General features: G+C 40.9%; 5 protein-coding genes across 5 annotated transcripts; 3 read left to right on the forward strand and 2 right to left on the reverse strand.

Annotated features, from left to right (window-relative positions):
* Nucleotides 1-225: 225 nt before the first annotated feature.
* On the forward strand, nucleotides 226-9,629 carry LOC109475284 (receptor-type tyrosine-protein phosphatase epsilon-like). Its single transcript, XM_019775891.1, has 22 exons — nucleotides 226-326; nucleotides 536-682; nucleotides 1,101-1,290; nucleotides 1,568-1,619; nucleotides 1,786-1,885; nucleotides 2,136-2,302; nucleotides 2,510-2,619; nucleotides 2,820-2,910; nucleotides 3,036-3,112; nucleotides 3,300-3,336; nucleotides 3,489-3,586; nucleotides 3,822-3,959; nucleotides 4,356-4,507; nucleotides 4,829-4,964; nucleotides 5,420-5,569; nucleotides 5,959-6,052; nucleotides 6,280-6,356; nucleotides 6,701-6,835; nucleotides 7,291-7,416; nucleotides 7,938-8,089; nucleotides 8,294-8,429; nucleotides 8,580-9,629. Exons 1-22 carry the CDS (start codon nucleotides 286-288, stop codon nucleotides 8,652-8,654), a joined length of 2,481 nt encoding a protein of 826 aa, XP_019631450.1. The 5' UTR covers nucleotides 226-285; the 3' UTR covers nucleotides 8,655-9,629.
* Nucleotides 9,630-9,677: 48 nt separating this feature from the next.
* LOC109475285 lies at nucleotides 9,678-13,278 on the reverse strand. The gene is made up of 7 exons (XM_019775892.1): nucleotides 13,077-13,278; nucleotides 12,727-12,852; nucleotides 12,141-12,292; nucleotides 11,669-11,897; nucleotides 11,145-11,270; nucleotides 10,600-10,751; nucleotides 9,678-10,214 (listed from the first exon to the last, which is right to left on the reverse strand). The coding sequence occupies exons 1-7, from the start codon at nucleotides 13,105-13,107 to the stop codon at nucleotides 9,972-9,974; spliced, it is 1,059 nt and encodes a 352-aa protein (XP_019631451.1). The 5' UTR covers nucleotides 13,108-13,278; the 3' UTR covers nucleotides 9,678-9,971.
* Nucleotides 13,279-13,476: 198 nt separating this feature from the next.
* Nucleotides 13,477-15,311, forward strand: LOC109475290 (small integral membrane protein 15-like). Its single transcript, XM_019775897.1, has 2 exons — nucleotides 13,477-13,641; nucleotides 14,217-15,311. Exon 2 carries the CDS (start codon nucleotides 14,224-14,226, stop codon nucleotides 14,449-14,451), a length of 228 nt encoding a protein of 75 aa, XP_019631456.1. The 5' UTR covers nucleotides 13,477-13,641; nucleotides 14,217-14,223; the 3' UTR covers nucleotides 14,452-15,311.
* Nucleotides 15,312-15,478: 167 nt separating this feature from the next.
* Nucleotides 15,479-17,193, reverse strand: LOC109475289 (mimitin, mitochondrial-like). The gene is made up of 5 exons (XM_019775896.1): nucleotides 17,023-17,193; nucleotides 16,643-16,729; nucleotides 16,369-16,506; nucleotides 16,163-16,201; nucleotides 15,479-15,964 (listed from the first exon to the last, which is right to left on the reverse strand). Exons 1-5 carry the CDS (start codon nucleotides 17,126-17,128, stop codon nucleotides 15,861-15,863), a joined length of 474 nt encoding a protein of 157 aa, XP_019631455.1. The 5' UTR covers nucleotides 17,129-17,193; the 3' UTR covers nucleotides 15,479-15,860.
* Nucleotides 17,194-17,300: 107 nt separating this feature from the next.
* On the forward strand, nucleotides 17,301-21,955 carry LOC109475297 (DNA excision repair protein ERCC-8-like). Its single transcript, XM_019775909.1, has 9 exons — nucleotides 17,301-17,568; nucleotides 17,940-18,041; nucleotides 18,287-18,492; nucleotides 18,900-18,968; nucleotides 19,152-19,319; nucleotides 19,646-19,770; nucleotides 20,207-20,404; nucleotides 20,898-20,987; nucleotides 21,292-21,955. The coding sequence occupies exons 1-9, from the start codon at nucleotides 17,396-17,398 to the stop codon at nucleotides 21,361-21,363; spliced, it is 1,203 nt and encodes a 400-aa protein (XP_019631468.1). The 5' UTR covers nucleotides 17,301-17,395; the 3' UTR covers nucleotides 21,364-21,955.
* Nucleotides 21,956-22,426: the final 471 nt, after the last annotated feature.

Genomic DNA, 22,426 nt, shown 5'->3' on the forward strand with positions numbered 1-22,426 from the left:
TGACAGTCAGATGCTCTTATCCACTACACCACACAGACGCTTATCTCATCTGAATCAAAATTTGTAAACCGGGAAGCTCATCCTTTGGTGTAGCATACCAGCTTTCAGGCTGGTTTAATGTAACATTTCTCATCTACTCCCAACTCCTTTGATCATGAGAAAAAAACCCTTATTCTTGATGTGATCAACTCACCACACGTCCATTTCATCTGTGTTTCAGAGCCACCAGCATCCATTCCAGTCGTGAACACCCTGGACCCCTCTGCCTCGGCAACAACATTCACTATGACACTTCCAGACATCAACAGTCGAAACGGACCCATAAGGTATTTATTACTCACCAGAATTGGGAGCAAAATGTACATATAAATATATATACATTGTAAAGTGATTAGTCAGGTTAAATTATGGCAGACTGATTATTTTAGTTAACAGCCATTATTTTTTTCAGCTTCTCTCTCCCACGTCTTCAAGTTCAGTGCTGAAACATTTTTTCTCATCAAACTTCATTGTAAACTTTACATGTATCCACCAGTTGCTACCACGTCATCGTAGTGCCCATGGAGAGTGGAGAAAGTCTTCAGCAGCTGAGTACCAGGATGGGAGGTCCTGACGTCATCCTGACTCCAGATGCACCGCTGCTGGGAAGAACTACTCCTTACATTGCTCTGGCGTACTCCGGGTGAGTAAAAATGTGATTGCAAGATTTGCATTGTGATTTTATTTTGCTTTGTAACATTTTTATGACAGCTTTTCAGCACCTGTCACACATTCAGAACCTTCCCCCAAACACCAGCTGACGGGGAGCAGTCTGACCAGATTTATACCACCCCTACCTTTCTCTGCAAATCAAATCAAACTTGAGTTAAATTTGAGTCAAATTTGACTGAAAACCATGCCCGAAACTACTCCAAACATCAACCAACCACCAGCCATTCCCCACAGTCCACTCCTGAATGTTTGAAGCATTTTTGAAACATTTGCCTGGTGTAGTTGAATAGTAGTAGACCTAGCCCAACAGTAGCCAACGCTAATCATAGATCTGACATTCAATCTGATATTGCATGCTAACAACCAACTTCTTTTAAATTAACAAATAGAAACAACTACGTCAGTGGTGACATCACAATAGGAAGTGGAGAGAGTTGTACAGACCCGTGTTGTCAGTTTGAGGAGGTAGAAGGAGCTCCACAGCCAGACAACAGACAACTGTCACCAGGGTCTGCTTATACTGCTACTGTCAGGGCTTATGTCAGCGGTGGGAACAGGCGGAAAAGAGCAGCCTCACAGGTACAGTTTAAGTAATTATCTGCAAGTTGGTCATACCTGCATATTAGGTATATACAATAACATCCTGTATGTAGAATTTGATATTTCCGATGTCACTACACTATAACTGATTGTCTTTTCAGCACCAAGGAGAGAGGAATTACATAATGATTGTTTCATTGACTCATAAAACATTGTGGGAACAACATACAGTTTTAGTTGTACTTGTCACTTTAGTTGTTCAATCATTATGATACATGTTCCTTGTTGTAAAGACACTCCAACTTATTTCCCTCAGGCACAGAAGTCATCTGCATACATAACTCCCGTCACCACATCAAGTATATCAGGTACGTAATATATGAAATCATATCATGCAGTTGATTATTGCCACCAATTTTCATCATTTTGCATTTATGATGAGTTACTTGTGCCATGTTAACTTTGTGTGCAATGTATTAAAAATCATTGTTGTACATCATTGAAAAATACCTTGCATTGTCCTTGATTACAAAGGTAATCCAGATCAAGGTTCTTCAGTTGGAGGGATTGTAGGAGGGATACTGGCAGTTGTAGCAGTCATCTCTGCAGCAGCGGTGGCCCTGGTCTTGTACAGGTATCGTAAAGTTTTACTTACCTACCAACAGGTGGCATTGTGATGTTCCTCAGTATTTCAGGTTCACTGTATGTCTTCATTGACGCAGTTCTTTTATTTGTAAAATCACTAATTGTATAAACATATAGGGTATTCCCTGGTGTCCTGAGAGCCAGGGGTTTTCGTGTTTCTACTCACCCTGAGTGTTTCAGTATGAATCGTTTTACCAGGTTTACATGTACCTACTTTCTTTTCATATAACACTGTGTAGGAGACACCAGGCTGCCAAGGAAGATGACCTGGTTCCTCCCCCCCTCCCCCCAAGATGGCACGCTGGGGAAGAGGAGCTTGGAGGAGCTGTAGGACCTGCTACTCTGGACGACGAAGCACCTGTTCCCAAACCCAAGCCACTACTGAGTATGAAGCGAAGAAAATTCAGTGAGTTGGGAGTCCTAACTATCCTGTACAAAGTGAACCATTATGTTTGTAATGTGAAGAAGTGACCTTTAAACCACCTTACACCATCATGGTAGTGCTGCAATTAGCAACAAAGTAAGAAGCATGCAAGATTAAAAAAATACTGAAGTTGCAAAATGGCAAAAGAATGCTTATGTTAATGATCCATTTATTTTATACTTCTTCCAGGTTCCAAGAAAACACTAGACTTCCGACAGCCGATCCCCATTGAGAAACTGGAGAGAGAATTCAATCTTCGGCATGCTAATGACGATCAACTCTTCACACAGGAATACAAGGTTAGGATTTCTTACCTCTGATTCTTTTAAATGCCTTACAAGTCATCCAATAATTGAAATACATGTATACACTATCTACAATGCCCCTACTGTACTTGGTGACAGCGAGTTCCACTCTGATAGTTCTAGAAAAGAATGAAATCTTGAACACCTCAATCCTTGGTTGATCATGCATAACATATTACATTGTTTTATGACAGTCGCTGCCAGCACCATTTGGAAGAGAACACGCAGAGGCATATTATAACCAGGAAAATGCCTCCAGGAACAGGTTCAAAAACATCATTGCATGTGAGTGGAACACTTTGCACAAATATATGTTTGTTCATAGCATTGCAATATACATCATTCACTTAACATGTTGTCAAAAGTTTTCTTGTCTTTGCTTTCTAATCTAAAAGTCTTGTCTATGACAGATGACAATGGTCTAGTGACGCTGACTCCAATTGAAGGTGTGCCTGGATCTGGCTACATTCATGCGTCATACATTGATGTAAGTTTTCCCACTGTTGTTGTTTTTGTCATTTTATTTGCTTTTATGTCGATAATGAAAGTAGACAAGTGCAATCTGAAAGAGACACTGCAGATGGAAATTCTGGAAACAAACTATCTCTTGTGTTCTGTTCTTTACTGTGATCAATGTTTGCCTTTTGTGATATTGTTTTTCATTCAATATTTAGGGCTACAAAGAAGAGAGAAAATACATAGCGGCACAAGGTATGTAGCTTAGATTTAGTTTCACAATTCACAACTAATGTCATGCCATATTGTCAAACTGAGTGTAGCAAAATGGATTAAATTATTTGGCATGTCAAATTACAACATTGTGTTGTAATAATAATAGCTATGACTGAATGTCATCTCTTCAGGTCCTATGGACAACACTATAGATGACTTCTGGAGGATGATCTGGGAGACAGGTTCTACTGCAATCGTCATGGTAACCAACCTTCAGGAGAATCAAAAGGTGTTTATTACTGTATTATACTATTCTTTAAACCTTGGAGTTTTTTTTCTATCTTTAACTAGTTACATTGATGTCCTTTTTAAGGACTGAAATGCAAAGGGATATTTCAAAACCACACTGTTCATGCCATTTGACAATCAATGTATGTTTGTATTTATCCCATGTATACCTCTTAGAAACAATATCGGACTTGATAAGTAGTCAGTGTGATTTATGAATTAACATTTCTTTTCAGAAAAAGTGCAGCCAGTATTGGCCTGACAGTGGGGAGAAGCTGTATGCTGCTGACTATGAGGATGGTGGTATAACTGTGACGTTAGCTGAAACTGTGCCAATGGTGGACTATGTCACACGTGTGCTTCTGATAGGAAAGGTACAATGTATGGATATGATCAGACATACATGAATGGCAAAACAAACTTGAATCATTTGAAATAGCCCCCAAACAAGCTATGCTTGTGAGGTGGCACTTTATTTTTTGGGTACCGCCCATAAATAGCTAGAACCAGCCTGTGATACAAAACAAGCAACCATTTTCTGTCAGCATTTTTTTTTTTTTTGGCATTTTGCCTCACAGATGTCAATTGATTCAACTTTAATGTACTAAAAGAAAATTGACTTTGAAAGACTAGGTTTGCCACCCAAACATTACACTGTATGCCTTTAAGTTACATGTGTAAGTGTGTAAGACCTGCAATGCAGCTATGACAAAACAATATACATTGCTACAACTGAAGCTAACTTGACACTCCTACATTATTTCTTGCAGGGTGAGATGAAGTCACGTAAGGTCACTCACTTCCACTTCACCAGCTGGCCTGACTTCGGCCTGCCCAGGAGCCCCATGGGATTGCTCAAGTTCCGAAAAACTGTCATGTCAGCGCTTCCACCTGACTGTAGGCCAATCGTCGTCCACTGCAGGTTCGTAAAATTGCTATACGTCAGTTAAAACAGCATAGAGAACCTATTACAACGTGTCAAGTCAACAGTACTGTGCTCAGTTTTGTAGGAGAGATGTACAGTCATGTAGTACTGAGTGTTGAGTTACAGCAGAAGGTGGCAAGGTTGTCTTGTGGTAATATGGTTGTTGACTCAGAATCTGAAGGTTCTGGGTTCGAATCCAATGGCAGGTACCACTTATTGTGTCCCTAGGAATTTAGGCAAAACAAGAGGGTTACAAGTGAGCAATGCTGTATCTCAAATTCTGTACAACACCAAATGAACGTGTTTGTTTTTGCACAGTGCTGGAGTGGGTCGAACCGGTACCTTCATCACCGCAGACGCCATGTTGGACATGATTAAAGAAGAGGGGAAGGTGGACGTGTTCGGGTTTGTGTCACAGATGCGGCAGAACAGGAGTAACATGGTGCAGACAGCGGTAAAGAGATCTTTCCACTACTTTTCTACTACTAAGCAAACACAAAATCCATTATTTTTGAATTTCTCAAATCACACCGTAAAGCATTGTGCAAAGGTTTCATTTCTTCCGTAGTACTATGCAATTATTATCTTAAGAACCGTGCTTGAAGATTTGATTTTGTGCAGTGAAATTATAAGAAGAACAAGAAAAAGGCAGTGAATGATTCTCAGTCTATAATTGCTCTGCATTGTAAAAGGAACAGAATTATGGAACTTTTTACTATGGATTTATATTCTAATGATAGTTGTTTTTTTTAAACTTAAGAATTGCTTTGCGAGCCTCCGTAACTAAAGACCAGTGGTTGAGTCAATGCTCAACACCATGCCTTTCCTGTCAGAATTGGCTCCATAGAAACAACACTAAGTTAAACACAGTGTGCTTAAAGTCATTTCAGTGTGTCTCTATCCCTGTAGGCTCAGTACGTGTTCATCTTCAAAGCCCTGTTGGAGCAGCACCTGTACGGAGACACGGAGACTGAAGTGTCCAACATCCACCGCTACATGCAGAACCTGAGAAAGGTGTGTCCCGAGACGGCCAAAACGGGGATGGAGACAGAGTTTCAGGTACACATTGTTAGACTTTTTTTCACGTGTTGACTGTCAGTCTGCTATAATAACAAGTTATCAGAATATAAGCAAGTACATGACTTTTTTTATTATAGTCACTGTGCTATATATATTAGATCATAGTACTTCATGTTTACTTACCATTTGCTGAAGTCTTGTGTGCACTGAGACTTGCTTTCTACTGTATCTTTGGAGCATGTTTTTTTTTTGCTTTAACTTATTATTATTATGATCATGGTAACTTGTGAACTGTGATATCTTGATACAAAGAAAGAGATTTGTCATTGGCTATCTAGTGTTTATTTTTGATGCCCATGTTTTTGAGTAACTGTTGATTGTCTCTAGATCCTCAACATATTTCCTTGCATGTCTTTTTTTATTTTCAGAAACTGATTCGCATCCCTATAGATAAAGCGAATATGCGGTCAGGAAATCTTCCAGAGAACGTGTCTAAAAACAGGTTGCTCCAGGTCTTACCCTGTAAGTGTTTGGTATTTTTGTTACCAATTAGCATGTATAATAATGTCTTCAGTTTGTAAACTACATGTATGTGGCAAAATAAAACGTTCTTGTACCAGTTGGGCTAAAGGCCTCACCTACACAGATTGCTTCCACCATTGTCTTTTTTCGCAAATTAAAGTTAAGGTCAACCCCAATACCACAAATGTTTTAACGCCTTTTAACCCACTATGACTCTTACTTTCCAGATGACACTTCCCGGGTGATCCTACAGCACAGGATAGGTGTGAAGGGAGCAGACTACATCAACGCTTCCTTCATTGACGTGAGTGGATTTGATGTTGTACATGCATATGCTTGAACTTACATGTAAATTGAATCCTTCCTAAGTAATGAGACAAGTTTTTCACAGTCTGCTTTAAGATTTTTCAGTCCTCTGAATTTTGTTTGCCCCGGAGCAATGGCCAAGTGGGTCATGAGTTCGATCCCCAAAGACTTTGATCATACTGCTTTGATCTCTGCTTAGCACTCAGCATTTGGACTTCAGCAGCCCTCTGCTGTAGTGATTGTGCAACTGTGTTGCCCAAGGGCTATTGAAGGGAGATGGGTGCCGCTTGGTGCAGGAATGACTTTGACTTTAAACTTTTTTGTTAACTTCCTTGTTTTCAGGGTTACCGTCAGAAGGACGCGTACATCGCTACCCAGGGCCCGCTGGACCGGACTGTGGAGGACTTCTGGAGGATGGTGTGGGAGTGGAACTCCTGCTCGATCGTCATGATCACACAGCTGTGGGAGAAGAGTCAGGTACACTTACAGTGTAGCTGTCAAATTTTAATGAAATAACAGCATCAGAATAATGAAATCCTGGATAGTGAGTGAGTGATTGAACCAGAGCAATTGAATGAATTAACATCTTGCTTGGCTATTATTTATGGCAACGCCGATATCTCTACATATATGAGTATTTTTTAACATCTTTCCCACACTTTTCTGTGAATAGGGGCAATGCCCATCTCCATTTCCAATGCACAGAGCCACTACAGTAGCTTATATAGTATATTATAGGGTGCTTGTCCACTGGTAGTGCTGTGTTCCATTCCAATGTACAAATGTTATACTCTTTTCATAAGTACTGAGAAATCAGTAACTTAAGTATTAAGTGCAGTAAAAATTTCAGCAGATGAAAGCTGAAAAAAGCTAGTGATGGCTCATACATGCAGGTTCCAGGTTAACATCTAGTGTTTCCATGCCCCGCACAGTGCAAGTGCGCCATGTACTGGCCTGAAGAGGGACTGCAGTCCTATGGAGACCTGACTGTATCTCTGCAGGAGGAGACAGGCTTCCCTGAGTACACATTGCGTACATTTGGAGTCTCCAGCCATAAGGTATGACTGTGTCCTTTCAACAAGTAGAACTTGCTGTTGGCTATTGGCCTGAACATTGTCAACTAAGCAGTTTTTTTTTGTAAAGCACTGTCTGTTTACCTTTGATATGTTAAACTTTAATCATAGTTCTAGCCTCCTCTATCTCTTTTAATTATTTTGTTAGAAATACACAACTGTAACAATCTGAGAACTTTTCAGGTCTTATAGATGCAGGAGTGTTTGTTCTTCTTCAACTTTGTCGCTCGCTACATCTAATAATACATCTGGAAATCTTGTTTGGGGTCTTGTCTAATCACCATTCTTTCTTTCCAAAGAAGACTACAAGCAACATTTTACCAGCAGTTTACTAAACAATTTACCAATTGGTGTAACTTTGCCATTTTGCTTTATTTTAATTGAATTTCATACCACTGTGGATGTGTTCTTTGGTAATACTACATGTACACATCTTCGGAAACGGAGCCAAACCAAGAAGAGAAGACTACATGTATTGTAAGATTTCATTTCTCCCCCTCTCTTAGGATGGTACAACCCGGACAGTCCAACAGTTCCACTTCCACGGTTGGCCGGAGGTCGGTATTCCTGACAGTGCTGCTGGGATGATCGATCTGATTGGTCAGGTTCAGAAGCAGCAGCAGCACTCTGGGAACGGACCAATCACCGTGCACTGCAGGTACATGTATGATAGTGTATATTTGAACTGTCATACTTTATATGTCAAAAGAAGGAGGTTGAAAAAATTCTTGGTCAGAAATATAGCGAGTTTGCACAATGACAATGCCACCATTAGGTATTTTAAACATATTTTTCAGAAAAAGAAAGGAGAATTCGTAGTCCACTTAAATGTACTACTATTTAATGTATCTTTCTGTTGCAGTTCTGGAGCCGGCCGCACGGGGGCGTTCTGTGCCATCAGCACAGTACTGGAGCGGGTGAAAGCAGAGGGAGTCTGTGACGTGTTCCAAGTGGTGAAGGCACTCCGGCTGCAGCGGCCTCATATGGTGCAGACACTGGTCAGTACTGGGTTTACAGTTTAGAAGCACTGAAGAAGGAAATTTTAAGATGGGGCACCAAACAAGCCGTTGAAAATAGTGTGGGGTTTCAGATGACAATCGTCAGTAAGTAATATGTTTTTCACATCTGTTACATGTCTTACTTCACAGGACCAGTACCAGTTCTGTTACCAGGCTGTTGTGGAGTACCTGGACAGTTTTGACCACTACGCCAACTTCCGCTGAAGCGGACAGGTATTTACAGCTACACAAGCATCTATACTGGACAACACCTGAAGCCTCAACCAAGCATTGGGAGCACAGCGTGAAAGAGTAGAAATTGGCCAAATAGATGAACTGCCAGGGGAGTTGTTCCATCCTAATGGGAGCGGCAAACTGTTCTCTAACGCAGACCAACTCCCCTGGCATTTCAGCCGCTTCCCGAAGCCTGGCAGATGCTAGACAACACTGGCAACTGGAAATCACTGAAGATTGAAAAACTTTGGAGAAGATTTTTAATGACCCATCATTCTATGCAAAATTCCTGCATAATGGACAGGAGAATCTTATATATATATATATGCATCACTAAGTCTTTATATACAAGTAATCTGTAAATTGTCTTTATATCAGTAACAATTAACATTTAAGATTACCCAAATATTTACATGAACAGGCATTTTAAAGTACAAGAAAGCATTAAGTACTCAAAAAGTTAGATCAATTTTATATACTGATGTATATACTTAATACTTATAATGTATTTTTTTTAGATAAAAGTGAAATAATCATTGTATGCACTTACAATGTTAGTCTGCACACACCTTTGCAGGATTCAAGGATTGAGTGCTTTCAATATAGGAAAGGATCTGATTTATAAGATGTATATACTGTCTTTTAATTCATACAATCGTGATCATGTAGACAAAGAGTTAGAGCAGCTAACTTGGTTTTAGTGTGCAATAGGATTTAATAATTCAATTTGATAAATCACTCTATTGTACATGTATTGGAGAAGTATGGAATGATTACAACAAATGCAATCCTTACTAATGGCAATGTAAATTATGTGATTTTAGACAAACAACTGTTACACTTACCACAGACAAAGTTTTAATGTTAGAGGTTTCAAGAATTTGTATAGTAAGTAAAAGATGATGCCAAAACAAGCTACAGACTACCAATATGTTGTGTTTTTGTAAAAAGGTATTCATTCCTTTAAAGGCATTTAATGCAATTTCTGGGTGGCAAAACTGGATTTTCAAAGTCAATTTTCTGGTCCTGATACTAATTTTTTTTTTTAAGCAAAAAAATGCGATGTTGCTGATGTAAAATGTTCGCCTGTTTTGTATAGTAGGCTGGTTCTAGCTATGGGCTGTACCGAAAAGATAAAGAGGCACCTCACATAACTTTTTCTTAGGCTATTTCATACACTTCAGGTTGTGCTATGAAATGGCAGTAAATGTTGATATCATCCAGCATTTCCTCATCCAGCATTTGTTTTTGCCGCCCTGAAATTTCACTGGATGCCAGATAACAAATAACAGCAATAACTTGGTGTGTTCAAGTCTGGTCATCACTGTTGGACTCCTCAGAGCTCCCTGACCCCTCAGCGATCAGCTCGTCCCTCAGCTCTGTCAGGATGGCTCCCAGCAGGTTCTGTCCCCGCCAGGTCGCCCGGTTATGTGCCTTCACGTTCTTTGCAGACAGCCCGATGCCCCACTTTCTGTCCCTGGGGCTGGCCTCCACCAGGGTGGTACCTTTTGTCGCCAGCAGTGCCTCCCGTAGATGCGGATTCTGTGTGAACTGCATGGAAATATAATTATAAGGGGGATAAATGTTGCCAATCCAGCTGAATTTAGCATCAAAAGCATTGCCAGGAACCCCATGCAGACCCTTTATTCAGACTGGACAGGTTTTTCCACCTCCCAGACTGGACAGGTTTTTCCGCCAACCCCATGGAAAGGTGTAATGTTATATGGATGAATGCATCAAGACCTCTATTGTAAGCATATACCGTCTGGGTTAAGTACAGGTCACAACAAAAGAAAATTATACAGAAAATGTTACAGATTATGGCAATCGCTCATATTGAACAACGTATCATTTGCATTTTCCACATGGGGAAAAAGTGAGGAAAAATCATGCATAAAATGGCAACGTAAAATAAATGTTATCAACATATATGTACCTTTGCTCTGTTTCCCTCCTTCACAACTCTCTGACAGTGTGCATTCCAGACTTCATCATTGTAGTTGCGCACCTGGCGACCCAGCGCTTTGATTTGGGGCGGAACGTCACATTCCAAAATCTGCTGCCCGATTTCGTGGTCATCAAACAATTCTGAAAAACACGAAACAACGTTAACAGATGTAAGAGCCTTACATTTCTGACTCTTGATCCAAGTTTTTATTGCTTACGGAAGGAAAACATGTTGTTTTAGCTACGTTTCCTCTTCTCCTCCAAACTAAAAAGGTCAATGACCTGAACTAGATTGTTACCATGGTAACTAGTGTTGGGTTACATCATGTTGCAATTTTATAGCAGAAGGGATTTAGACTCCTGTCTCTGACCATATATATGTGAATGTGTTTGAGTAAGAATTAACAGAGCAGACTATATGTGAAGGTAAACATTATGCATTTGATTTGCAAATGTTACCTTTCTAGTTATTTCTCTATTGGGACAAAATACTGGCAGAAAACTTGTGGGAGATTGACAGGCCTTTTTACATACCTGCCTTCTGGTACATCATGTACTGTTCTGCACAATTGAACGCGACGCCATCGACCTTGAACTGGGCTGGGTGAAACTGACTGAAGGGTGAGTCCTTGAGGAAGAAGAAGGTGAATTGTTCCACTTCTGAAGGTGAGAGTGAATAAGAATATTTTGCTGTTAACATGAATGCAACTTTGTGAGTAAACAGCAACCTAGCTCATTTGTAATCACCCTTTGCACTGCCATTCTTAGTAGTGCAAGGGAAAAGCACCAGCTGTCAAGGAGGTCATGTAATGAAAAACAGCAAGCGCTACCAGCAGTAGAAGTGATTAATGACTTTATCAGCTTTGATGCACTGAACCCAACCATATCCATTACAGCCCATTGACATGCGGGAACACACACACACACACAGACCTACTAAAAACAATACCTCCATTATTTTTCATGGAGGTAATGAAGTCTCAATTTTCTCCTGCCCGTACTGAAGCCTATATCAGGATGGAATTCCTAACCGTCACGTGACCGAGATTTAAACTCACCACTGGTTGCATCGTCTGCACAGCCTGCCCGCTCAACAAGCAGCTCGTCCCTCAGCTCAGTCAAAATGGCGCCGAGCAGGTTCTGTCCCCGCCATTTGCTCCGATCCGAAGCCCTCGGGTCCTTCTCATGCAGGCCGATGCCCCATTTCGTGTCCTTGGGACTGGCTTCCACCAGTGTGGTGCCTTTAGTAGCCAGCAGCTTCCTTAGTAGGAGCGGGTTCTGAGTGAACTGGAAAAAAATTGTGATGATTTGGTCCACTGCAAAAAATCCTTCCTCATCCTATCCTATCAAAATCCCATCACATCTTAAAACATGCATTAAGGTATGCGAGAATAAAATAAAGAAATGGAAACTTTACTCATGCTTTAAAGTGCTTGAATATAGAGTTTAAAAATCCATTAGTGAACCAACATCTTCATTGTTGTCATAGTATGTGTGTCAAAATAAACAGTTTTCTAATTATTAGTATACCTTTGCTCTGTTTCCCTCCTTCACGACTCTCTGACAGTGTGTGGTCCAGATGTCATCATCGTAGTTGCGCACCTGTCGACCCAGCGCTTTGATTTGGGGAGGAACGTCAGACTCTAGAATCTGCTGTCCAATTTCATGGTCTCCAAACAGTACTGACATCGATGACAAACAAAAATAAATACCTGGTGTGACAGCCTTGTATTTTCACATGAATCCCTGTTCTATTACTAAATTTTCATAGAACGGTACAGATTTAGACAAATAGCATTTCCAAACTATGAAGGGAAAAGTGTTATGGAGTGTACTTCCTGGAACTAGAAATAACTAAGTATGGCTATGTTGATTTGATTATATGGATGACATTGTCAGGGAACCCCAAAACTGATGCAAGTGTGTGAAAAAAAGTTTGGCCCAAAAATTGCCTTCATTATAATTATCTATAGCAAATATTTGCTCATCGTGCTGCTGCTTTGTAGTCGAAAACTAAGGGATGAAAATTCATATGCGCAGGGATGTCATCCATATAATCAAATCAACATGGCCTTCCATGTAGTACATTTGTACAGAGTACAGGGCTATCACATACCTGCCTTCTGGTACATCATGTATTGTTCTGCACAGAAGTACTTGACATCATCGACCTCAAACCATGACGGGTGAAACTGACTGAAGGGTGAGTCCTTCAGCCAGAAGAAGGTGAACCTCTCCTTCCCTATCAAGTGACAACAGGATTATATTTTTGAAAACAGAAGAAGTACATTAATGTTTAATTTTATAATACAATTCAATTAAACAGCAGCAAAGTTAGCGTTACGCCAAAAAAATATATAGTGATATATATATTGAGCAGAAACAAGTCTCACTATAATAATAGGTCAATATGTACCATGCCGGATCAAAGAGTTGTCTATACAAAGTACACGTAAACTATAATACCTTCTTCGCTGTGGTCGCTTGCTGTTGCCATGACACTAACAGGCCTTAGGAACAAAATCCGCTGGGCTCTTCGACAGGCAGACTCTCCTGAACATAAAATGCTTCACAACTGATTGGTATGGAACTTATATTAATACCATTGCGCGTCCGGTTGTAAGAACCGATCGTTGCACAACCGATCGCAAGGTTTGATCAGTTTCGCTTCAGAGAATTCACTTCCGGGTTTAGGAACACACCATCTGGAAATAGGGGTCTTTCGTCATAAATTTTTATTCAAGCAGTTATAGATTTTCACTTTTTCATTGATGATACCTTTATCTGAAACTATTTTATACAACGATGAAGATTTTTATTTTGGCAATATTTGTAAACTGCATATTGAAAAGAACCTACCTCCACGATTTCTGGATCTTTCAGAAGTGGTTTCTCCCACAGCAAAGATGGCGACGCCCTTGTAGTGTTTAGACCGAAAATTTGCACTTTCCTGAAGTTTTCTTCGTCCTCTTCTCAATACTGAAGCGTTTTCGTACATCACAGGCCCGGAAGTCGCTGCGGTATTTTCTTGGTAAGTAACTGCACGATTATTTGTGGTCTTGATGAAGGCATGGCTCTGGTTTCAGCTTTTTTTTTTACCGATCGTCTCAGGCGTTATACGCGTTACCGGTTTCTCCGGATCCGGCTTTGTTTACTTTTCACAAATGATTGATACATACTGCATGCATTATTCTCTGTCAACTAACCTGATCTCATCCTTTACTAGATGTAGTTCGTTACCTTAGTGATGTACTTCGCGATTATTTCGACGATAGGATAAGTAACCGCTTGCAAGTTGTACTAGTATACAAGATATTTATTATACCCCCCCCACACACACACACAGTGACACACACAAATGCTAAGAATATAAACCTAATATTATATGAAAATTAAGTCTATGTGGATATAATTTTTTTTTCATTTGAAATTCTTCAATATATACTTTCTGTTCTCACTGTCCTTGTCAGTGTGCAATTACTACTTGCACCTGAACGAGAAGCCCGTGAGGGCATTGTTCAGTAACCTATGGATGTAGATGTAGATACTAATTAATCAGGCTTGTGCATGAACTTGCAATTTGAACATAAACTATTCCTTTCCCAGACTGAAGATGGCAGACATCCCGCCGTGGCTGGAAGACATCCTGAAATGGGCGGCGACGAACCCCTGGGAGTTCATCTACTACGTCCTGCTGTGCCTCTCCCCGTTCTTCTTCATCAGTGCCCTGTTGTCATGGAAACTGGCGCAGCAGATCGACGCCCGAGACAAGGAGAAGAAGAGGAAAGCCAAGAGGGAGGCCAACATCGCCAAGGCACGGGGACGGGCGAAACAGGACTGACACTAGTGGCAGTAGTTTGTAGTGAAACTCTGGACTGTTGCTTGTGATAGTCAGCCACTATGCTAGTACCATCCTGGATAGTTAAAATCTGTTTCAATAGTTACTAACTAGTGTGGCAACCAGGCTAGTTACCGGGTACCTTTCTATTTGTGTAGCATTTATTGGGATGTAAGCAGGGTGTGCTTTTTGATTTCTCGTCTAGTGTACCATTTTAGTTCCACCCCTTGGTAAGGATGTCATCATTGGTAGAGTATAGCTTCAAATGAAAGCTGTCAATCAATAAGAAGTTAACCTTTTTGCTGCTTGGTGACTTTTTAACACGAAATCTGCATTGTCTTATAATGGGATAGGCAGCAGGCAGAAGAACATGTGTGTGTGTACATTAATTTTGTGTCTTGATGTACATGATTTTTACTAAGCCATCAATTGATGTAATGTTTTCCTAACTGCAAATGTCATGTGTTACCTACCCTACATTCAGCAACAAAAAGGCAAGACAATGGATGTGTTACTGATTAACTGGATTATTTTGATGAAAATAATACAGAATTATGATACTTCAGGGTCCAAACAACTTTAAGTGAACTTGTTCTACAGTTACTGTAGGTCTGCCTCATGTGTGGAGTTTTGTGTATTTGCACTTGACAATGAGACATGTTTTCAGTGTACATTGACTTTGATAAAGTCACAGGGTTTATACTGTTGTGACCTATAGAACAGCAAAGTGATCAAATCAACTAAAATGCTGAGAGAAAATCATTGCTAAGAGCACTCCATTGTCCAATGTCATTCCATCCTTCTCAGCTGTTCCCGATAAAGTTTAAACACAGCAGATATTCCCAGTTTGTTGTCTAATTTGTGATGAGTGATAAAGACGTCAATCATGACAACTCTTGTGTTAAATGAAGTGTGTTAACTTGTTTGCAATTGTGACATATCGAAAAATTGTCACTGTTTTTTTAGCAGTTTTGTCCACTTGAATCATTGAGCTGATATCATGAACACACACACATGCACACACACACATCTTTTTTGTATTTTTTTTATTACATCTGAAGCAATTTTGTGGTTCTACTTCCTATAATCTCCTTGGTCTGACAAAAAGAATTCTACCCTTATTGTATCTGTGTACATATTATTAGTATGATACTATTTACACAACTACTCATACCTGTCCATTACATGCTTGTACCTTTTGGTTCACTTCAGGAAACATCATTTATATGACATTGTGCGATTTTCCCTTATTCACATCAAGTGCTGACCTCCTCAGACCACATTATATGAGACTGTATAAAAAGCTCATCAGGGATGGTTCAGACTTTTTTCAAACTGACTAAGGAGGGATAACAAAAGGTGTGTTCCTGATATTTCCCAAATACTGGTAGTCTTCAGAAAATGTCCTCCTGTCATGACTTTTTCCCCGGCACCCAGGCTGAGGGTTGAAATGTTCCACCTGTGCTGGTTTCCTGCTCCGTATCTGGCTTCTCATATGATGGGGAGGAAGCATGGCCTGGTAGTGAAAAAGGGTCAAAACTTTAACTGGAAGAGCACTGAGCTGAGTTGACATGATTGACAGAATTCAAGTGTTCCTCCATGGCACATTACAAACAGGTGAAATAAAATGAGCAAGTAAATAAACATTATTGATATGACAGACAGTAACGTTAAAGATTGAAAAATTCAATATCAAATAAATCTCAGTTCTTACCTGTGTGTACTTTAGGTGCTGGTCTTGCAACAAGGCCCTCTGGAAAACAAAAGGTATCTGTGTCACACTTGAAGTTAGCTTGGTCACAAACAGCACAAGATCAGTGACAGGACATGATCAAACCCAGGACCTCTTGGTTCAGAGTCGAACACTGCAGTTACGCCACACAACCCACAGAGATTTACAAAGGACCAAACCAAACTCACCGTCATATTCCTGCTGCTGCCTCTCCAGGTCCCTCTGTTCTACCTCCTGTCCTCTCTGTTGCTTCAGCAGTGCCATTCTCTCGTTCTTCCTGATCTCTGCATCTGTTGGAGGATCCTTTCTTCTGCCACGGATCCAGGCTGGAAAGAACAGAAGAAAAACAAAAGAAATGCATTAAAGTAACAGTGTACAGAAAACCAACTTTCAAATCAGGAGACCAATGAGTAGTTAACTTTTAGGATATATTAAGATAATAATAAACCAACTTAGGCTAACCTTCCCATTCCAGCGGTATGTCTCCCAGCTGGTAGTCCATGGTCTCTGTGGGGGACTCAGCCAGCCGGCGGCCCTTACGTTTAGTTCCTGCAGGAAAAAAAAAGTCAATAATTGGGATCTGATCTTAAGTGATTGAAAGGCAAACAGAAGTCTTTTCACAAAAGTTTTATTTAACGAAATTTCTATTTAGTGACTAATTTACAACAAAATCACACGATGACTAAACACGCTACACAGGTATATTAGCTCTGTTATACAAGAATATCCGTTCTGTTGCGTAATGCTCTGCAAGCCCTAGCAGACGACTTTGCCCCCCTCCCCACACGTCCCGACTGAAGAACGAAAGAAACTTCGGCTTTCCACACCTTCCGAAAACTTACCCAATACGGTTGTGCGTTCCGGTATTTCATAGTACTTATTTCCGAGGTGATCTACCCCAACAAACTTTTTAGCCGGCCCGACCAAGGCTCTAATTCTGTTGAACATCGTTCTTATATCACAGTAACCTTCCGAGTGTACTTCCTACATCCGGGATATTGATTGTTGTTGAAACCAAAAAATCGCCGTTAACTATGATTCCATTGGTCAAAATTTTAGCCTTAGCCAATCAAAAGCGTTGTTATATTCTTAGTTTAGTTTTTGCAAGCAATGGCGCTGTACGTGTGGAAATGATGTCGTCTTGCTTTCTTTAGGATTTTAGGCCGTTTCTCTCCATTTTGGCCGGTACTTTAGTGATGTATTGCGCGTTCTGTGATGCTCAACTTTCTGAGTTGTCGGGAGAATGGCACACTCGACCCGGTGGCGCTCGTGCGAGCCGAGACGACGCGGCGAACCTTCAGCCTGGAGCTGAGCAAAGAACAGGACGTGAAGAGGATCCACGCGAGCGGCGTCAACTCACTGGACCTGGACCCGGTGGAAGCGAGATAGTGAGTACGATTTAAACACTGGAGATCACAAAATATACAATACACTGAAGGGGTTATGAAAAAATTGACTTTTTACACTAGCTCCAAGCAGATGTAACGTTTTCGTCCAGCTGTTAGAGGAGCTTCAAGCAGATGTAACGTTTTTGTTCAACTGTTAGAGGAGTTTCAAGCAGATGTAACGTTTTTCGTCCCAGTTGTTAGAGTAGCCTGGCAGCTTGGATATACCTTTCACCTCCAATATCTGCTTGGATAAAAGTGAGAAAGCTTGTAGCCTTGTACTCAACAGTAAAGGAGATACACATTACTTACTAGTTGGTATGTCTGTAGATATTGAAAATGTTAAGCGTTTATGACTGTTTTGTGTGTTACAGTCTGTTATCGGGAGGTGCAGATGGAGTGATTGCTATCTATGACACACACAACCTGTCAGGAACACCCAGCAGTACAGCTGAGGCTGTCTGTACTGTGGGCAGGTAGGGCAGGCTTCCCTCTTTGAGGTGCTTTGAATTTGTGTCTTCTTCCGTACTGTTGAGCCCCATTGCTGGGTTTATTTATATTGCACATGTGTTATTTTATGAAACAGTGATCCAGAAAAGGTAAACATGAGGAAAAAAAACAGTCTGTCTAAAAATAGTAAAATGTAGCAGCCATAGAACATCATCCAATATCTGCTTTGGATATAAGTCACTGACTTATACGCTATCCTCTCTCCCCCCAGGTCCCACCGCCATGTCCACAAGTACAGCGTGGAGACAGTCCGCTGGTATCCCCACGACACGGGACTCTTCACGTCCAGCTCCATGGACAAGACCCTGAAGGTGTGGGATACCAACGTCCTGCTGCCTGCCGAGGTGTTCCAGTTCGAGGGGACGGTGTACTCCCACGCCATGTCTCCTGTAGCCAAGAAACACTGCCTTATCGCTGGTGAGCTTTATTATATTATACCGTAATATACATATTATTTTTTCTCACTTTCCTCTTCTCCAAACACATAACTTCATTAGGTCAATGACTTGGACCAGACTGCTGTCTCCATGGTAACGGGTGGTATTGGGTTACATAATGTAGCAGAACAGAGTTGGAGTGCCTGATCACCATACATGAATGAATGTAGTTGCTTAATGCATACATCTATGAAAAGTTTTCAGGACTGAGAAAGAGAAGTCATTATAGTTGTATACTATCATGAAAGTTCATCTGTGTTGGTAGTTACATGTTTAAAGTTAAGACTTTTGATCCAACACAAAAATTCTCTCACCTAAGTTGTATACTTGTATCTTGTTTTGCAACTGTTGTGGTATGTAATCAGAAATTTTGTTTCCCATCCCCAGTTGCCACTATGACCTCCATTGTGACCCTATGTGACCTGAAGTCAGGGTCATCAACACACATACTGAAGGGTAAGTTCTATTTATGTTATACTTAGTAGTTATCATGCTGTTTAGTGTGTAACTGTGGATGTCTGGAGCAGGTCATTTGGAAACTTAGTTGCACCGGCACAGGTATATACGTGTACTTACATTACTGTACAGTTAGTGATGCCCACAGACACAGACGGATTTATTATACAATTTTTTGCCCAGGTCACAGAGCAGCGGTGAAGTGTGCTCGCTGGTCCCCCCGGAACCCGTACCTACTGGCCACAGGCAGCCAGGACAACAAGGTGCTGCTGTGGGACGTGCGCAGCGCCAAGAGCAGCCTCATGTCACTGGACCAGCACAACGGGGAGCTGGCCACCAGCACAGCAGCAGGTCAGTAGGTCAGGGGTCACAAGGTCAGCTGATAGTACTGATCATTAGAGCAAAGGTCATCAGCGTGGCAACAGGTCAGTAGGTTAGTGGTCATAAGATCAGCTGTATTACTATTATTATGTACTACATGTATTTGTTCCAGACACTTACTGACCCATAGCTAAACAGTACAGGAGCATAACCTAAATATGTACAAATTGTTTATTAAAGCACAGTTTATTACTGTGTATTAGGATCAGCAGCACTGCAGCAGTGTAAATATGAAAGCTGATGGTACAGTTAATAGTGTTCTCCATTGATTAGATGTCCTTTCTTGATTTCTGCAGTGAACACGGCCCATAACGGCCATGTGAATGGCTTGTGCTTCACACCGGAGGGGCTCCATCTACTGAGCTTCGGCACAGACCACCGACTCCGACTGTGGGACACAGCCACCGGCAGGAACACACTGGTTAGTCGCATGGTCAGCCTGACATGTACAGCCATGCTATCGTGAAAGTTCATCTGTGTTGGTAGTTACATGTTCCAACACAAAGAGCTGTTCTCGCCAAGAGCTTTCGACCAGTCACTCTGATCTTCCTCAGTAGATTGACCCAGTGAGACTTGTCACATGTTATCTCTGAAGCGTGACGTCAACACTGGATCAAATGTATCTGGTAACGTTGTCGACGTCTGTCGCAAACTTGGGCCGCCAAAATTCATGCTGTACATTTGTATGTTGCTATATATATGTCAAAACTATAGAGGGGAGAAACATGAACATGAAGAGCTACAGTAAAGAGAGACAATCAGTATAAAGCCCCCTGCAAGCATGTCTCTTTGTACCCCCAACTGCTGGAGGTTTTACAGTGATAAATACACTGACAAAACAAGCTTTCCTTTTCCAGGTAAACTACGGAAAAATCAGCAATGAGAGTAAGAAGTCGGTCCAGTTCACGGTTTCTCGCGGCTCATCTCCAGACGTGGTGTTTGTCCCAGACGACAGTTCCATTGCGATGTTTGACGTGTTTGGCGGGACCAGTCTACACCGGCTGGTGGGACACTACAACTACGTGCAGTGTTGTGTCTTCAACCCCAACACTCAGGTAATATAACAAACAACACAAAGCAGAAAATAAAAAGACTCTTTTTCATGCAACCAAGCATTTTATTCTGCCGATGTTTCGCTGACCATCTGTCATCTTCCTCAGGGCAATTCTGACTGGTTCACATTGCAAGCACAGGTGTCGCTGTAATAGATGCGATGTTAATTGTTGCTCTGAACAAGGACTTTAAGTTTGGGAACACATCTGTAAGCAGAGACACTCGTGCTGTGCAATATGAACCAATCAGAACTGCCCTGAGGAAGATGACAGACGTCAGCAGAATAAAATGCTTGGTTGCATGAAAAAGAGTTTTTTATTTAGAAATACATTGTAGTTCTCTTTTTGGTCGTATTTCTGTGTCAGCAAGATAGTCATTACTTCTTCTTCATCTTGATTACCCCCAGATAACCCCGCGGGGGGTGCCGTTAGGGGGGAATTACAACATATCCCTTTGTCATGTTTAATATCTAATGTACTTTGTTTTCTACTTCAGGAGTTGTACAGTGGGGGGAGCGACAGTAACATCCTGGTGTGGGTGCCTGATCTGGGCAGGGGAGAGGACTATGAAGAGGCCAAGAAACAGGTTTGGATTCTATGTTAAAACTTTTTTGTTCCAACACAAGAGATTGTTCTCACCTAGAGCTTCAACAAGTCTTTTTCAACAGACTGACCCAGTGAGCCATGTCACATGGATTCTCGCAAGAACACAAGACTTGGGTAGATCTTCTGGCCTTTTGTTACCTTCTAAAAAGTCAGTAATTGAAGAACATATTCTACTAGCTGGTATTTATATGTGACTGATGAATTTCTTCAGGTGTATCAAGGTGTACTAATCTGCTTAGCCATCACCAAAATGTGAATCGTTCTTTCTTTTTACTGTTTTATAGAAAGCAGAGCCTAGCCAGAGGACCCAAAATGTTCAGGCATATCAAGACACATGGAGCAGCGATGAGGACTGAGGGGGTTCATTATGTGCTGTGGAGGATGGTGATTTCTGGGGATTGTGCAGATATAAACCTCAGGGAACTGTGTAACTGCAGTGTTTTTGTGAAAAGGCAACCATTGTAACAGTAATAATGATGACATTGCAAATAATGACTGTATGTTTTTGTTCATTTTAAAGCATACATGCACTTGAACTGTATGAACATGTCTTCAAAAGTATTTTTATTCACACTTTCAAAAAAAATATAGAGAAACAGTGCAAGGGAGACTGAAAGCTTCATTCAAAATACATGTATAACAATTTAAATACATCAATAAAACAAAAGAAATAAGGTGATATTAGTAAATGAAACAATATACATGTATTGAAACTAGCAGGAGCTCTTGTGGATTCATTATGTATTTATTAACTGTACAAATGTTTGAAAGGAATTTTCAGGATTGTCACAAGAGTTAAATGTAAGTGTAGATGTAGGTGTAGTTGTAGGTGTCTAAGGGAATTCTGTTAGAGAACGTATGGCAGGGCTGACCACAAGAGCAACTCGCTCCCCACAGAACACTGTATAAACAGCTCATGATAAGGACAGAATAAAGTTTTCCACCATTGTCTTTTCTGACAATCATGTGTTTCTGATGTGTGTGACAATGTGTATGTGGTGTGTTGTGTGTATGTGTGTGTGTCAGCAGCAAAATTTGAGAAGGCTCAGATGGATTATCTTTATACATGTATTTGATAGGTGGGTAGGTCTTGATGAGAGCTTGCAATGATTAGATTGGGAAGGGGGGCCCTAGCAGCATTTTATGGTACTGCAGTGCAACCTTCAGTTTTGGTATGTCATATTTTGGGGAAGAGTACGGATTTCCAAGTCCAGGTTGTTCCATCCAGTGATGGAATATAGTATCAAAGTGTTTCCAAAACGATTACTAGAAAATTTGATGGTTCTCAGATTGTTACTGTTTTGCAGATTGTAGATACAAGTCCCAGTAATTATGTATGCAAGGCCACAGCAAGTAAATTTTATGGATGCCATCCTCAGCAGACTCCAAATTTAATGCGATACCGAAAAAAAAACAAGG

Source organism: Branchiostoma belcheri, unplaced genomic scaffold (assembly GCF_001625305.1).
Source record: "Branchiostoma belcheri isolate BF01 breed outbred unplaced genomic scaffold, Haploidv18h27 scaffold33, whole genome shotgun sequence".
NCBI classification, from domain to species: Eukaryota; Metazoa; Chordata; class Leptocardii; order Amphioxiformes; family Branchiostomatidae; genus Branchiostoma; species Branchiostoma belcheri.

Coding starts and splice junctions, on each gene's coding strand:
- LOC109475290 (XM_019775897.1), top strand. CDS start 14,224: ATGGCAGACATCCCGCCGTGGCTGGAAGACATCCTGAAATGGGCGGCG.
- LOC109475289 (XM_019775896.1), bottom strand. CDS start 17,128: ATGTTCAACAGAATTAGAGCCTTGGTCGGGCCGGCTAAAAAGTTTGTT. Junction 16,507..16,642: donor CATACCGCTGGAATGGGAAG/GTTAGCCTAAGT, acceptor TGTTCTTTCCAG/CCTGGATCCGTGGCAGAAGA. Junction 16,202..16,368: donor GCAGCAGCAGGAATATGACG/GTGAGTTTGGTT, acceptor TTTGTTTTCCAG/AGGGCCTTGTTGCAAGACCA.
- LOC109475285 (XM_019775892.1), bottom strand. CDS start 13,107: ATGGCAACAGCAAGCGACCACAGCGAAGAAG. Junction 12,293..12,726: donor CATGATGTACCAGAAGGCAG/GTATGTGATAGC, acceptor CATCGATGTCAG/TACTGTTTGGAGACCATGAA. Junction 11,271..11,668: donor TGCAGACGATGCAACCAGTG/GTGAGTTTAAAT, acceptor TCTCACCTTCAG/AAGTGGAACAATTCACCTTC.
- LOC109475297 (XM_019775909.1), top strand. CDS start 17,396: ATGCTCAACTTTCTGAGTTGTCGGGAGAATGGCACACTCGACCCGGTG. Junction 18,969..19,151: donor ATCAACACACATACTGAAGG/GTAAGTTCTATT, acceptor TTTTTTGCCCAG/GTCACAGAGCAGCGGTGAAG. Junction 19,320..19,645: donor GGCCACCAGCACAGCAGCAG/GTCAGTAGGTCA, acceptor TGATTTCTGCAG/TGAACACGGCCCATAACGGC.
- LOC109475284 (XM_019775891.1), top strand. CDS start 286: ATGACACTTCCAGACATCAACAGTCGAAACGGACCCATAAG. Junction 6,836..7,290: donor AGCTGTGGGAGAAGAGTCAG/GTACACTTACAG, acceptor TGCCCCGCACAG/TGCAAGTGCGCCATGTACTG. Junction 8,430..8,579: donor CTCATATGGTGCAGACACTG/GTCAGTACTGGG, acceptor CTTACTTCACAG/GACCAGTACCAGTTCTGTTA.